The following is a 17,082-nucleotide window of genomic DNA, read 5'->3' on the forward strand; positions in this document are numbered from 1 at the left end:
ATTTTAACCCAGGTGTCGTCAACATACCTGAACCAATGACTTGGTGGTGTCCCTGAAAAGGATGTCAAAGCTCTCTTTTCTACCTCCTCCATGTACAGGTTGGCAACAATAGGAGAAACTGGAGACCCCATAGCACACCCATGTTTCTGCCTATAATATTGCTCCCCATATGTGAAGTAGGTTGACTGCAGGCACAGTTTCAAGAGTTGACACAGTTGTTCTGTGGAAAGTGTGGTCCTGCTGCTCAGAGGACCAGATTTAACTTTTTTAGATTTTTCTACCTGGATTATTGAGCATGCATCAGGATACCCAATGATTACTTTCAGACAGTTTTATTGAAATCCACTTTGGAGTAAGCTGTTTGGGGGAAGAATCAGTTTTGTGTTGTGTGTTTTCTTGACTGATGAAGCATTCTGGATGGAAGGTGAAACGTTTCAGCAAAAAAAAAAAGAAACTGTCCAGACGACCTGACTGAAAATTGTTGAATTGTATACCTGGATTATTGAGCATGGACTTTTATGGTTTTATTGAAATCTGTTCACTGGTTCATGAAATATTTTGTTAACAGACAGAGAAATTGACAAGTTGTTGGAGATCAGTCTCAACTTCTACAACACTGAAGTTTAGGTCAATACCTGAAAAACTGAGAGTTATGGCCATTTTTGTGTTTTATAGGTCACTTGGCCCCGTCCAGGGTGTACCCCACCCCTGGCACAGTGATTGCTGGATATGGGCACCGGTGACCCCCGTGACCCAAAATAGAAGAAGCGGGTAAAAGATAATGGATGGATGGAAGGTAACTTGGCTGTAGTAGTCATTTTGAGTAGCGTTGACTCAAAAAGTTATTTAGTTTTGGATCTAAATTCAGTCTTCTACATGTTTCATTAAAAGCTGCCCAGTGTTTCATGAGATATTTTGCTAACAGAATCAGAACAAGCTTTATTCTCATTATACCAAGATACTGTCTTTAAAAAGTCTTCAGTTTATCCAAAATGCTGCTGCCAGAGTTTTAATGAGAGTTTGTAGGAGAGATTATATCTCTCCAATTTTAGCACCTCTCCACTGGCTCCTTGTCAAATTCTGAATATAATTCAAAATAACCTACAAAGCTCTCAACAACCTAGCTGCATCTTTTATTAGAGAACTTGTTGTTCCATATTTTCCTAACAGAGCACTTCACTCTGACTGCAGGTTTACTTGTGGTTCCTCGAGTTTCCAAAAGCAGAATGGGAGGAAAATCTTTCAGTTATCAGGCTCCTCTCTTGTGGAACCAACTTCCAGTTTCTGCCTATAGGGCTGACACATTGTCCAGTTTTAAGACTGGACTTAACTTTCCTTTTTGATAAATCCTATAGTTAGGGTTGGCTTGGGTTTCCTTAGCTATTCCTTAGTTATGCTGCTATAGGCTTAGACAGCTGGAGGACAAACTGACCACATTTCTTCACTCTGCTGCTGTCTTTACTTACTCTACCTGCTTTGTATTTGTAGTTATTTCTATCCTTAATGTGCTTTTTTTGTCTTTCTTCCAATAGGGGGTTCACCTGGACTTGCACCTGCACATGCACATGCACCTGCATCTGGACCTACATCTGCACCTGCCATTCTATTTATCTGTTCCTCTTTGTCCTCTCAAACCCAGCCAGTCGAAGCAGATGGCCACTTGTCCTGAGCCTGGTTCTGCTGGAGGTTTCTTCTTGTTTAAAGGGAGTTTTTCCTTTCCACTGTCTCCTTTGTGCTTGCTCAGGATGGGAGACTGCAAACGAAATGAAGATTCACTGAATCTGCTCGATAACTTTTACCAATTGGCTGTTATTTGTATGTGATTTTTATTTTTATTTTTTTGTACAGTGCCCTTGGACAACTTCTGTTGTGTCTTGGCGCTATAGAAATAAACTGAACTGAATCGATAGAAACACACAAAATCAAAAACTTTACTGTCTACCTTTACATTTCAGTGTTTGGGTAATAATGATAACACATAAAATATATTTAAAAACAATTATATACCATATTTCTTTTGCAAGTTGATGATATAAATGTTGGTTATCTGGCTCATCAGGGCACATGGAGGTTTTCCATGAACGTTTCTCAAACACTATGACCCCAACAGAAAAGTTTTCTGTTTCAACAAACCTTTCTTACAAGACGTTCAATAAAAATAAAAATAAAACACTACATTTGCATGTCACTCACGTCTTGCTGGTTGGTTGTGGGAGTTGTAGAAGAGGGTGTAGTTGCAGATGAAGCCATGAAGCTGCTCCACAGGCGGAGCGGTCCAGCGGAGCTCCACTGAGCTGCCTGAGATGTGGTGCCCTTTCACATTAGGACCAGCAGAGGGCGCTGTGGGGAAACACGAGTGAGCAACTCACGCGTTTATTCATTAAAGTAAATGTGGGCGCTGAGCTGTATTTAACACATTTATTTGCTGTGTCTAAAAATTTAATAACTTGAGCACTGAATGGTCACAAAGTTCAAACAGTCATTAACCTTTTCTATTTCTATGTTTAATGTTTGTTTACAAAGTTATAAACTAACTTGAATCTACTTTTAGGTTTAACGTGGATATTATTAAGTACAAGTTTCCCTGTTAAGATCACGCACCGCCCTGCCGTGTATAAATGTAGAGTGTTTGATACGTTTCTGCTCCGTGGTCCCCGTACAGAGCTTTCACAGAAACTGTGTAACGCTCCATCGGCTTCACGTCCTCTGAAAAACACAAAGACCAAAACAATTTACGTTTGCCATGAAATGAGAATACAACCTCTGCTCTGAAGACGTTGGAACGTTGTGTAAAATGCAAATAAAAACGAGAGTTGCCCGTGAATTCATGTCAAAACTTTAACCTAAGAAAATGAATATCATTTTGAATTTGATGACATTAACCTTTCTCAAAGAAAAACTGAAACGGGACCATGTTCACTATTGTGAGGAATGCCCTCGTCTTTTAACGGCTAAACGTTTAGGAACTGAGGAGACCACTGTTGGAGGGAACGTTGTCTGGTGGAGGATTCCAGCTGCTCAACAGTTCTGGCTCTTCTTTGATGGGTATTTTCTGAGAACATATGTTGATCTAAAACCTTCAGCACTGATGGCGCTCCAGAAGTGTATAGTGCGTTAATGCACCCCTCTACCATCAGCGAGGCAGGCTTACTGTGTGCTGATAACATGCTGGATGACGTTGGATGATCCCTCTCCTCTATAGTACAAAGGTCATGTTTTCTGTGGTTTCCAATAAGAATGTTGACTCATCTGGACGCAGAATAGTTTTCCACTTTGACTCGATCCATTTTAAATTTAGATCAGAGAGACAGCAGCGTAGCTGGACGGTGTTCACATACTGTAAGACTTCTTCTTTGTATAGCAGAGCTGGAACCTGCCTTCGTGCACGGCATGGCAAGCTGTGTTTACAGACAATAACTGGTAAACGTGTACCTGAGCCCATGTCCAGAACAGAATCAGACCTGTTTTTAGTGCAGTGGCCCCTGAGGGGCAAAGATGATGGCATCCGATATCTACCCTCAGTTTTGTCCTTTGGAGGTTAAATTATTTAAATCTTTTAATAATGTTATGAACTATAGACATAAGTTGCAGCAGCTCGGTGGTCAGTGCAGCACTCTCACAGTCCTGAGGTTGTGGGTTTGAGCCAATGAAACAACGAATTAAATGATTTGTTACAACTGAATAGTTTTCATTTGATACTATTTCTATCTTAACATGTGATTCTCTACCTGCCATTGTGTATCTGTTCCTCTCAAACCCAGCTGGTTGAAGCAGATGGCCACTTGTCCTGAACCTGGTTCTGCTAAAGGTTTCTTCCTCATGAGTGAGTTTTTCCTTTCCACTGTCGCCTTCATGCTCAAGATGAGAGTTCTGTGATGGAGTTAAATTCAAATCAGTCTGCTCCTCATAAATAATGTTAAATTATTATTTTTATATATGAATATTTCTGTTCAGTGCCCTGAGACGACTTCTGTTGTGACTTGGTGCTATAGAAATAAACTGAACTGAATTGAGCCCAGGTTGCATCAGGAAGGGCATCTGGTGTAAACCCAAAGTCAAATGTTTCATGCGTTTGCTCACTATGTTGACCCCTGGAGAAAAGAGCAGCCGAAAGAAAGTTTTTATGAGTTGTAGATGATAGGATATTTATAGTCTTCCCAATTTTATACTGGGAATATTATTCTGAAATTGTTTCACAACTTTTATTGCAAATTGAACCTCTGTCCATCTTTACCTCTAAAAGTCTTGTCTCTCTAAAATGCTTTTTTAAACCCAGGCTTCTTAATGACTTGTTGCTAATTAAGCTAATTAGCTGATAAATGCTCCTCTAGCTGTTTCTTATCAGTACCACTTACTTTTGTTGTCCCTTAATGTATTTCTTTTAAAACATTCATTTTTTCCCCCCCATTTGAGATGTTTACTATGCTCCATTGTGAATGAGCTTATGTTTTTATTCACCTCGTACACAACTTCCCAACATTTTCTGAACTGGGGTTTCTGTGTTACAGGTTCTGTTGGGTTACCAGTGATGAGCAGCTTCGTGCAGGAACTGTTCAGCTTCTCCCAGTGAAGGACGCGGCTGCTTTTCTCTCTGACAGCAAACCACTCGACAACAAACCCGCTCACGGATCGATTTTGTGGGGACGTCCACCGAACCTCCAAGCTGAAGTCATTCAGCGGAGAGGCAGCGATTTGATGCGGGGCTGGTGGCTCTGAGAGAAGAACAAAGACGACAATGAAGCTGTAGCTCAAATAATGACAGCACATTTTGGATCGTCTGTCCTTGGCGTCGTCAACGTTCGACACAAAAGAGAAGGTCAGAGAAATTTTTAGAAGAGTCTGACTCGCTGCAAATGATTGATCTCTGCACAAAGCAACTATACAAGTAAAAAAAAAAAAAATACAAGTCTTTACAGACTTATATAAATACAGAGGCTTAAACGTTACAAGGCAAGGCAGCAGCTGCTTTGCACACCTGTCGTCTGTCTCACCTGATGCTAGAACAGTTGTGTCTGGCTCTCGGGAGCAGTAGAAATGTTACCTGTCTCTGGGACAACGGGGATCCAGATTCGAGCTTGTGGTGAAGGCCCTGCAGAGGTTGAGGCCGTCAGAGCGCAGGAGCATCGTCCGGAGGGGAGATGCAAGCTGCAGGAAGTATTCACACCATGCAAATTGTTGCAGCTCCCGTGATCACCAAGAACCTGAGCATTTTCTGTTTCACAGGAGACGTTGTAGAAGACAACTCTGCCACGGGCCAGAGAGTGAGGCAGAGGCTGAATGCAGACAATTAAAAAGAGAAAAAGAAGTAGAACACACCCATAACGCAATAAGGATTTTCATAAAAAATAAAAATGTGAGAGATGACTGAAAACTTATTACATCCATAGATTATTACACTGCAAACTGTCGAGCACAGAGTGAGGAGGCACAGAAAACTAATCTATTATTCAAGAGCCCCCCCCACATGTGAACACACACCTTCCACAGCAGAGACACGAGTCTCCATCCAAAGCTGCTGGAGTGCTTCACCTGCCTCCAGAGGGTTGGAGCTGCAGACGGGGCTGGTGAAATGAAGCAAATTCAGTCATTGGCAGAGGTGGAAAGAGTACTGAAAACTTGTACTCAAGTACAAAAAGGACTGTATTTATATAGCACCGTTCTATCTTATCGAGGTACTCAAAGCTCTTTACAACAGTCTGTGCTTCATTTACTCATTCATACAGCACTCTACTAGATCTACACAAAGATAATTGAACAACTCATTCTGAAGAGACTAATCAGAGCTTTATCACATTCATACACTGATGGGACACACATCAGAGGCTATGAGGGGTTCAGTGTCTTGCCCTGAGACACTTCGGCATGTGACTGCTGTTGGATTTGAACCCCCAACTCTCGCATTGGAGGACGACTGCTCTAACCACTCATCCACACAGCTGCCCTACAAGTACTGTTACACTGCTTAAATTGTACTCAATTACAAGTAAAAGTACTATAAAGTACTATAGTATAAAAATACTTAAGTACAAAGTACTCTTCTCAAAACTACACAGAGTATTAATTACTTTTTAACCAATTGATGTTTTATTGTTTTGTCAATAGAAGTCATTCAGTTTGATTTACTGTATATAATAGTTACATTCAAAGCTCATTCCTCAGATGAACAATAAAGTGTAGAAAAATTAGACTAAGGTAATTTCTTTTGTAAACAAATGTAGAAAAAGCAGGAATTCTGTTTGTTAAAGGACAAAAATGTTTTTGAACCGGTATTTTAAACTTTTCCAAATACACTGAACAGCAGACAGATGAACAGTTTGAATATTAATTCAAATTGTGGTTGTACTCAGTAGCAACTTCTGATTTTAAAAGTAAAGTAGATTACATGGCCTACATTGTACTTAAGTATGAGTAAAATTACACACTTGAAAGAAATACTCATAAAAGTACAAGTACCCAAAAAATCTACTTAATTACAGTAATGTGAGTATTTGTAATTCCTAACTTCATTAGAGGCAGACACATGTTGATCAGAAATGTGATGGAAATATTTTATTTATTGATCTGCTTCCTGATACATTCATACAGAACTTGTAACGGACAACAATCACCGACTGAGGAGTGAAAACTTTTTTCATTAAGACGTGAACTGAAGGCTAAAGTTATAATTAAACTGGTGAAAATAAGAGTTAAACAGGTTAGATTTTGTTTCGATAATTTGATACTGTTCAGATCATTTGTGTAGAACAAAACAAGAAATTTAGCTGTAAACAGAAAAAAACAAAAACAACAGAGAAAGTAGCTTAATTCACCTGTTTAACGTGAGGAATAGTTGTTCAGAGAAGCTTGCAGGACTATTCAACTGGCGGCCCGGGGGCCAGATCAGGCCCACAGGTGAGCTCAGTTCGGCCCACCTATGGGTTCATTTGAAATAAAACTAGATTTTAAACCATAAAACAAACTTAATGACAATAACCGCTAGATGTCCGGCCCCTGAGCTCTTGGCTTTCAGTAACTGTGGCCCCCCGAGCAGTTTAGTTTAGTAGTTTAGCCGACTAAAATATAAGATAACCCTATTAAAACCTGTAGTTGTCCTCACTGACTTATTTATTTTTAATGTTTCTGAGTTTATTTATTCATTTATTTTTCCCTGCCGTGTTTGTTTTCTATTCATGCTTTACAACTGAATGCATTTGTCAGGTTTTGGGTCAGTTTAGTTTTCTTTTGTGTGTTTTTGGCCCGTGGCGTTCTCTCTGAGAGCTGCACAACTGGTTTCAGCTTCAGCCGTGTTAAAAGACAAGTTGTGTAAATTAATCCTTTGGTTTGTCGAGACCATTGAAATATTGTCCCTTCATTTGTTAAGATTTACATAGATATAGGTTAATGGTTACAGCACAGAACAGTAGTCCCTCGTTTATCGCTGGGATCTGTCCCCTGAAGCCCCGCGATAAAATAAAAAACGCTAAGTAGGAATAGTAGTACAAGTAGTAGGTAGTAGTTTATTTTAGTATTTATATATAAAGGTGTTTTAAACCCTTCCCACACTATTGCAATATTCTAAACAATGTTTCTAAGCTCTAAACGCTCTAAAAGAGCACAGAATGTCATGATTTCAGCTTCCTGCCTCCTCTGCTCTTTGCCACCTGCAAGTGCTCTTGGCCACACCCACTTCTCTGCCCTGCACGGTGATCAGCCGATCAGCTGCAGCAGGAAGTTTATCCTGCAGTGTGGGCTGCACAAAGGTACAGGAGGTGCCAAATAATTTAAAATAATTTATTTTAAATAAAAATTTCATGCAGATCGTGCGGCTCATCCATCATTCATTCAACCTTTATTTGTACAGGTTAATCCCACTGAGCCTCGGGGACTCATTTACAAGAGAGACCTGATTTTAACAAAGAACGATGACAACGGTGGACAACAACGACAATAATAAACGATCATAAAAGAGGTATATAGTGTTTTTTTTTTTTTACAAATTAAAATAAAATGGCAACCAAAAGAACAGTCAAAAGGAAAAAAGTAGTAAAAAAACAAACAAAAAAACAGCTAGATTGTAAGGCGGTGTAGAAAACTAAAAACAGGAACATGTCTGCATTGGTTCTTGCCAAGAACTTAACAGATGTTTAAAGCCACTTAGAGAGGTCAAGGTCGAGAGCTTCAGATCAATCAGACAGTTGTGTGTCATGTCCAATCTTATTTTGAAAAACCGCGATAGAGCGAGTCCACGCTAAACGAACGGCGAAGTAACGAGGGACTAGACCATCTTTAAACAACGTGTGCTGTTTCTTTGTTCTGAAAATTACGTAAAGGTGATGATAGTGGGAAAAACTATATAGTTTTAACTATCAGGTCTGTTCAATTTTAGTAGAGATTCACTTTATACCAAAACGTGTTTTTTTTCCTGTATATGTACTTGTATTTTACTAACATTCCTTCCAAAAACAGAAAAATTCCCATAATACAAAAATACTTAAAATTAAGGAATAAACATTCAAATGATTAGAAACAGAAATATTTAGTAAATATTCATTATTTAAGCAGAAGAGAGCAACCATCAGTTATCTTTGTTAAGTCTCATTTTATGCAGATATGGGCACATCTAATTACACATTTAAAGAGTTGTTTTTATTTGTTCAATTATTTGATTTCTGTCGTTTTGATGTCTTATTGTTGCAAACGGAAAAAGGGATTTTGTAATTTTGAGCTCCTGTTAAGCCTAATCACTGTTTATCTGCTATTTTTTTTACACTTGTCAGCAGTTTGCCAGGTTCAGATGAGTAAACAGGACATCTTTCAGTCAGTTTTAGGCACATCTTGATTTTTGTATTTGTATATTTAGTTTTTCCAGTGAAATGACCACGTGTTTTCTTTTGGATACTCCGGTGTAAAGGAGCATGCTGTGCATTTTTATTTATATTTTCACTGTTGTTCCAAGCATCAAATCAGTTTTTTTGTTTATTCCATGCACTTGTCTGCATTATGATGCAAAAGGTTTTTGGCCTAGGTCCCTCTTGCAAATGAGACTTTGATCCAAATGGAGTTTCAAAATCTAGTTAAATAAAAAAAAGATGAAAGTTCATTCCCGTTTTTGTTTTTTTACTTGGGATCCTGACACAGTTAAAATGATGATGAAAGGAGAAGTTTCACACAGATCTCAATTACCAAATCGATCGTTTAATGATTTTTGTCATTGTAGCATAACTTTGTATTTTGTCCTCGTTTCGTTTGACTCGGTTTTGGATCTGAGGGACAAATCATGCTCACTGAAGAAAATCCAGATGTTTTAAAAACATAACTGCAGTTAAGAAACACTTATATGAAGCTGTGTTTTAACCCTTTCTTTTCTGTTCAGTACTTTTTGAGAGGATCAGGGGAAACCGTTTGAGTCAGGGTTTCCAGAGAGACAGGGTCCAGCTGTGAATGTTCCAGACCTCAGAACTTTTCTGCCGACGGCCACTGAGAAACAGTGACCCACACGTATGTGGTCTCTTGAGGTCAAACCATGCTTTGAGACACTTTAATGTTTCAATCATGGCATTTGAGCAGCAGAGCTGAAGCTGAGGAAGAACGAAAAGAGAAGTTTGACTCTGTCCACTCTTCTGTTCTGAGTCCGTGAGGTGACGTTTGCCTGCATGCACTGAGAACTTTTAGTGAGAACTGTCTGACCTCTTGAGGCGGCGTGGCCAAGACTGGAATTGTTCATACAGCTGTCCAGTTCCCTGAAGGAGACGTAGATGGAACTGGACCCCTGGATAGATGACAACGAAGGAGACGGATGTGATGCAATGAGGTCATTCGGCTGTCAGAGGTGATAAAAACAGGCATTTTGCCCACTGACCTGAGGGGAACAATTCAGACTGGATCCTGCTCAGCTTTGACCTTCCCCTAATTAAGTTACTTTTCTCATGCTGTTTGTAATCACCAGAGCTACAGTGTTTAAAGTAATGCACAAAATAAAATTTAGTTCGAGAACAAACTTTGCAGATAGAAGGTTCACTTAGTAAAAGATGATAAATTTGTTTGAGTTTTGGAATAAACAAAAGGGAGAAGAATAAATTGTATCTAATGAAGATTAAGAACTACCTCTAAGATTTACCTAGTTACCTAAAGGAATGGTTCCCAACCATGGTCCTTGAGGAACACCATCCTGCATGTTTTAATTGTTATCCTGCTTTGACACCTAATTTGAATGGAAGAGTGATTAACGGGCTTCTGCAGAACTTTAAGTAATTCACTGAATCAGGTGTGTTGGAGCAGGAAACAACTAAAACATGCAGGATGGTGTCCCTCAAGGACTTGTGTTGGGAACCACTTAAAGATCAGTGTGGTTATTCTGCAGTTTTGATGCATGAGTTTTAAGATGAGTAAATGACTGATTTTCAGACCCAACAAAGCACTTTTAAGGCCCCTCAGACCACGGAGGACTCTTTAGAATTAATTGACATTTGCTAAAGAGACTTCAGTATATCACTGTTTACCGTATATTCACTGAGATTTCTTTGTGTGTGGATTTTTTTGTGTTGTTTTTTTTTGTTTATCCTTCATTGGTTCAATTGTTTGTGTTGCCACATATACCCTTTACATCAAATATGAATGTTGTTAAAATTTCAGAGATGACTGAGGGTTTTCCTTTTGTTTGTTTTTTTCTTATTAGTGTTTTAGTAGTCATTATTTTTGCCTTAAGTAGACAATGGATAATATACCGTATATTCCCATTTTGTGAGGATTAATTTGATTCTCAGAGGGAGGAATGTGGTGGAAATATGTTATTTATCAATCTGCTTTCTGATATATTCAGTGTTATTTTACCATACTGATAACCTTATAATTATTTTATTACTTTAAGGTCATTGTTAATAATATTTTAATGCTTTGGTGACTTTTCATTCCAGTCAGCCAAACGGGTCAGAAACTCAGACAGGGCAAGACATGAATAAGTTCTGTACTTGTAGTGTATCGACTCTCTGTGGGTCTGACTTTTCTCCAAAACTTTGTAATAAATGTGATTAAATCTACACCTGATCATTTTTTTTTTTTTTTTACAACATGGAACATGGGGACACTTTTAGCTTTCAGTGACAGCAAAGAAAGAAAGAGGTTTTAATTGTTTACTGCAGCAATGTTTACAACACAAGATAAAACTTCACATTTATTCAGAGATCATTTAAACCAGAACAAAATATTTGTTTTCTAATTATTTTTAAAATATTGTAATTATGGTTAGGCACTCCTCTGAAGGCAATTTTGTGCCACTTCACTAGCAAAAGAAATCATGTCACTTTGAGACTCTTGCTCTGACGGGGTGAAGTTTTGCAGCGGCTCTAGTACGAGCTCCCAGCCGATGATGGAGCTCTTCATCTTAACTAAAGCTACGCCCGGCCTCCCAACAGGAGACGCCAAATTTCAGTCATGGCGATGATCCATGCCTCATGACCGCAGGTGTGGGTCGGAGCATAAATATACCAGGAAATCAAAAGCTTTGCCTTTCTACTCAGCTGTGTCTTCATCACGACAGACTGAAGCAACACCCTCATTACTGCAGATCTGTCAACAAAGAACTCCAAGATACGTGAACTCCTTCGACTGAATCAGAGTCACTGCCAACTTGGAGGGCACTGCACTGTTTGGTGGCTTTAAAGGAGTATCGTATTTTACGCCATACACGGCGCACCGCCCTATAAATCACATCAGTCCAAATATGTCTAATAAAGTGGAAAAATCCATAAATAAGTCGCTTCGCCGTATACGTTGCATTTATTACACGTCACCGCTGACAACCCGGAAATGTGGGCCGGTGTTGTGCCAAAAATCGTTTGGCTGCAAAATGGCGGTCACGGGAGTGTGCACGAGAGGACTTTAACAAGAATTTAACAAGATTAACACTTAAAAACTATTATTTGTTTGCTTGAAATTATAGTAAAGGTGTGTCTCAGTTTAAGTTTTCCGTAATAAATGCACTTTGACGGTCAAATCAGCTGCATTTTCAAAAGTATTTGCTGCCTTGGTGCTCCAGGAGCGTGCAGACAGGGAGGAAATCAGGAAGGAGGAACGCTGCGCATGTCTTTGAAATTTAACAAGATAACCACCTAAAACAATTATTTGTATTAGCCACTTTTACCTATTACATGACACAACGGCATGCCGTACTACTCGAGTGCCATCTAGCGGCTGAAAATGGAAGTGTTCAATATTTTCAGTCAGAATGAATGAAAACGGTCATATCTCAGCAAAAATTGGTTTATAAATATGGGAAATAAACATAAATAAGTCTCTTTGGTGTATAAGTCGCAGGGCATGCGAATTATGAAAAAAAAAGAAGAAAAAACCTGCGACTTATAGGCCGAAAAATACAGTAGTCATGTCATTTGTAAGTGCAGTCTGTTAGTTATTAATAGTTTATACCCCATCAGCTGTGACACTAGTCATAGAGAGTATGGAGAAAAGGGGCAAAAGTCTTGATCCAGGGTAAGCTAACAGCTAGCCGAATGGAAACCAGTTTTTTAAATGACTTTCAAGCTTCTGAAACCTGGCCCAAACCTCCACCCCCTGCTACTTAGCTCAATTGCAACCTTTACACTTATGCAGGACATGTTTATTTACTCAATGTGTCTCTGTTTCCTCAATCAAACACACTAATCAGCCGGACCGACACACTCAGCAGCCTCTCAGCACAGACTGCACACATATACATTCAGGCATTGTTTGCTTGGAAAAAACAAACAATGACAAACAAAAAGGGGGTTTATAATAATGCTGGGGTTTAATATTTATGGATAAAGGCTCTAGATTCTTTTACATCTGTATGCCGTTTTAGAAATAAATTTCTTCTATAAGCCTGAAAAATAATTTACAGTAAGTCGGGCCTTTGTTTGGCTAGTCATTAGCCTAGCTTCCAGGAAGACCTCTTGATGTCACAGCAATGGCTCACTGTTGCCTCGCACCAAGAAGGTCCTGGTTTAATCCCTAGTTTGGACCCCAGGTCTTTCTGTGTGTAGTGTTATTCTCATATTTGTGTGAGTTTTCTCTGGATAATCTGGTTTCCCCACACAGTCCAAAACAAGCATGTATATTAAGCCTTCAGACCCAGGCCACCCTTGCAAAAGAGATCTGTGATCTCGATGGGATTTGCCGGGTTAAATAAAGCTAATAAATAAAAACGTTTGACAGAATGTCACTAATGTAGAGCCAAGCTAATACAGCTTAGACATTGTGAATACAAAATTAAATGCCTGTAAAGAGAACGGAAAAGTTTTTACGATGGTGGTGCAACGTGAAAATACTATGAATACGGAAAAAAACTAGCTGCCTATTCAAGTTTTTAACTTTATTTGTTGAGGATTTGATTCACTAATTTTCCAAAAAAGCAGGATTTTTGTGAGGTCTGCAAAATTTTGGGGGGAATTATACATGAACATCCTTTTCAGTTCTGTTACTGTCCTCTTGTGGTTAGTATTATTGCTGTATGTTCACACCGAGTTAACCATTCCAGGCTGGTTACAGGTTCTGATGGTCCTCACCGTCCTCTGCTGTTCTTCCTTGCAGTGCGTTGCTCCATGGGCTCCACGGGCTTGCCGGGCCCAGGTAGCGGTTGCGAAGCCTGATGATGTATGAGGTGTCAGGTGTGAAGAAACAAGCCAGGAAACTGTACCCAGTCACTGTCACATTTCTGACCTGAACATCCACTAGTGTGGACTAGAAAGAAGAAGATATTGAGAATTAATTTTTGTAAAATCCATCCATCCATCCATTATTTTCCGCTTATTCCGAAGTCGGGTCGTGTTTTGTAAAATATGTGAATTTATTTTGTTTCAAGTCATTAGCCCTAAGCAACTTTTGATATTGTTACAGATTTATTCTCCACAGATTAATAAAATAATGTTTTTTAATATTTAACATTAGTGACAGAGGTTAAAAAAACAAAAAACAGATACGGTATTTTCCGCCGTACACGTCGCACTGCCGTATAAGTTGCATCAGTCCAAATATGTCTAATAAAGTGGAAAAATACATAAATACGTTGCTTCGCCGTATATGTCACATCTATTATGCGTCACCGCTGACGACCTGGAAATGTGGGCCGGTGTTGTGCCAAAAATCGACTGGCTGTCAAATGTCGGCCACGTGAGCGTGCACGGGAAGACTTTAACAAGATTTTAACAAGATTAACACCTAAAACAATTATTTGTTTGCTCAACTTTATAGTAAAGGTGTGTCTCAGTTGAACTTTTACTCAATAAATGCACTTCAATGGTCAAATCAGCTGCATTTCTCCGGGGCGGTGCAGCGAAATGAAGCTGATTTGATGGTTGCTCCAGGTGAGCTGGACAAAGGTGGCAGGTTACGGCAAGCAGATTTGAGTCATTAATAGCCACTTTTACCTATTACATGACAAAACAGCATGCCACAGTACTGGAGTGCCATCTAGCGGCTGAAAATGGTAGTGTTCAATATTTTCAGTCCGAATTAATGAAAAATGGTCATATCTCAGCCAAAAATTGGTTTATAAATATGGGGGGAAATCCATAAATACATCACTTCAGTGTCTAAGTAGCAAGGCATGGAAATTATGCAAAAAAACAAAACAAAACTGCGACTTATAGGCTGAAAAATACAGTACTTGTGGTTTAAAATGTGGGAAATCTTGTCTTAACTTTGCTTTAGGGTATTTTCTATTACCCTGCTACAACTTTGTTTGCTTTTCACATGACTATATTTTTAGTTTAATGTACAGTATATGAATGTCTCACCTGCTCTAGTGCCTTGAATTCAATTTGAGAATTTAGGTCTTTGATTTCATTGTCCGAAACAAAAAACAGCTGAATCTTGCGGCTCCAAGACACCGTCAGACACTCAGGTGAACCATGAACTGGTTCTGCGCTGTTCAAAATAACTGGGGGCAAGATTGCTGAGAAAAACAAGACAAGCAAAGTGAACTGGAAGAAAGAGATAAACTGATGGTATTTTTGAGAAAAGCACATGGCCTCACCTTCTATCCTACCAGGCTGACACCGACGTTTTGATGTAATATTAGTGTTTCCAATGTGAGCTATGACGGTGATGCAAAAGTCGATTCTGACTGTTGAGCTGCCGATTCCTGTAGTGCAGCTTGAGCCATTTGTGGTGCAGGTGAACGTCTTTAGGGAACCATTACTTTTTAACGTCATATTTCCACATTTTTGAAAAACATAGAGACAAAGAAAACATGTAGGAACATTAGTAAACAAGAACCCAACAATAATCCCAAATAGACACTCTGTCATGAGAAAGAATAATGATTGTGAATGTATTTGTTATGCCCAAAATGTGTCTCAAAGAAACACTTTGATGTTAGTAAAACAACAGTACATCTATCAAACTGGAGCTCCTCAAGGGTGTGCACTCAGTCCTTTATTATTTTCTCTGCTGACCATAAGATTTTTTTAATCTCCTGCCATTTGGAAGATTATATTTTTTCATCATTTTCAGAATAACCAGAATGTGCAGTATTTCATTCCTTAGGTAATAAAGCTGCTAAAACCAGGATCTCCTTGCACTGTGACTGTTATTGAAAAAAATTACACGACATTTGCAAAGGATTTTCCATAATGTTTTCAAATGTTTGCAAGTTTTTTTTTTTATTATTAATTAATTTATTTATTTGTGAGTTGCAGGAAACATTGCTTGAATTCTGAACATGGCCAAAAAACTGCAAGACATTTTTTTTTCTCAACACAGATTTGTCATGGGCATCTGGAGCACATCTCATACCTTGCTCAATTTTTTAGTTTCTGTAATTTTAACGCTGTATTTCTCGTGAGTTGACACTAGCGTGCTTTTATTTATTTATTTATTTATTTATTTATTTATTTATTTATTTATTTATTCTCAAATGTAAGTATTAGTAGGTTAAATTTTAAGTTTTATAAAAAGTCTTAAGTTTTTATTTAAGTATTGACAAAAACTGGATGCATTTAAAATCAATTTTTGTATTGAATGTTGTTTGAATTTAAAATTAACAAACCAACATTATTTTATTGGGACAAAATATAGAAAGCATGTTGATGAATGCACTCAGTGAGGTGAAGAAAGTTTGCTGTGGAAAATGGATGGATAAATACATAAAATGACAAAAAATTAAATAAAACAAAATACTTGACACATGACTGATACATGACCAAAAAAACTGAGCAGTATTTTCTCTTTGGTGAAACAGGAAATGGAAACTGCTACTCCCATTATCAAAAATGCCATCAAAGATTCATAAAAATGTGAGATTTGAAGCTGACGGCAAAGTAAGATTCACATGAACTATGCTAAATTACTATCAAACAATGTTACTAACTCAAAATGATAAAAGCATAACAGTTTGCTATTGCTGAAGTGTAAACTGACTAGTTCGACATAATTTTTAATTCAGGACAGGCACATTTAAACACTCATGCTGAGCAAAGAAAATAAAATGTTGCTAACCCAACAGATTTATCTGATTTACCCTTTAGAAGCAAAGAACTTGCATCACAGAACATCTTCAGTCCTGACAGATGTGAAAGTAAAGATCATGGTTGGTGAGGAAAAACAACGTACTGTGCATGTTTTGTTTTTCTTTCTTCATAGCAAATATATGTAAAGACTCTAAGTCTAAAGCAAACGATGTCAGATACCTAGGGTTGTCCCTTTGAATCTTCTTTGAAGAAGCTAAACCAGAAGTCTTTTATTAACCAAGTTGAATATTACTTGTAAAGACTACATTGAAAACATTTGTCATCTTTTCTTTCTAAGCACAGTTATGAAATGATTATACGCAGACATTTCAAACTAAGAACAGTTTCAATGATCAATCTTTGATTTGCATGACAGTTAAGCAAAAGCAGACAAAATTACTCCTACTCTCCTGGCGACTGTAAAACCAGCAGAACAAACTGGTACATTAGGCTTGAATTTTATATGAAGATTAATCTGCCAATTTTTATCACACACACGCACTTATGCACACACACACACACACACAGCTCACCCTATTTATCCCTCGTGAGCGGTTCCTCTAGACGTCTGGGAGCTTGAGGGTTCAGTTTCAGCTTAGCTGTTCCTAAGACTGCGCTCTTC

At 38.4% G+C, this 17,082-nt stretch overlaps 1 protein-coding gene across 1 annotated transcript in view; it reads right to left on the reverse strand.

The window, feature by feature from the left end:
• The window catches only part of LOC119427679 (interleukin-31 receptor subunit alpha), a 36,457-nt gene that overhangs the window by 6,649 nt on the left and 12,726 nt on the right, over positions 1-17,082 (reverse strand). Inside the window, exons 3-10 of the mRNA XM_037695315.1 lie at positions 14,987-15,150; positions 14,748-14,905; positions 13,518-13,692; positions 5,479-5,561; positions 5,042-5,273; positions 4,524-4,712; positions 2,602-2,706; positions 2,194-2,340 (exon numbers count right to left, since the gene is read on the reverse strand). Of these exons, the coding sequence (XP_037551243.1) occupies positions 2,194-2,340; positions 2,602-2,706; positions 4,524-4,712; positions 5,042-5,273; positions 5,479-5,561; positions 13,518-13,692; positions 14,748-14,905; positions 14,987-15,150 (1,253 nt within the window). The remainder of the gene's footprint in view (positions 1-2,193; positions 2,341-2,601; positions 2,707-4,523; positions 4,713-5,041; positions 5,274-5,478; positions 5,562-13,517; positions 13,693-14,747; positions 14,906-14,986; positions 15,151-17,082) is intronic.

This window comes from Nematolebias whitei, chromosome 21 (assembly GCF_014905685.2).
Source record: "Nematolebias whitei isolate Nwh7 chromosome 21, NemWhi1, whole genome shotgun sequence".
NCBI classification, from domain to species: domain Eukaryota; kingdom Metazoa; phylum Chordata; class Actinopteri; order Cyprinodontiformes; family Rivulidae; genus Nematolebias; species Nematolebias whitei.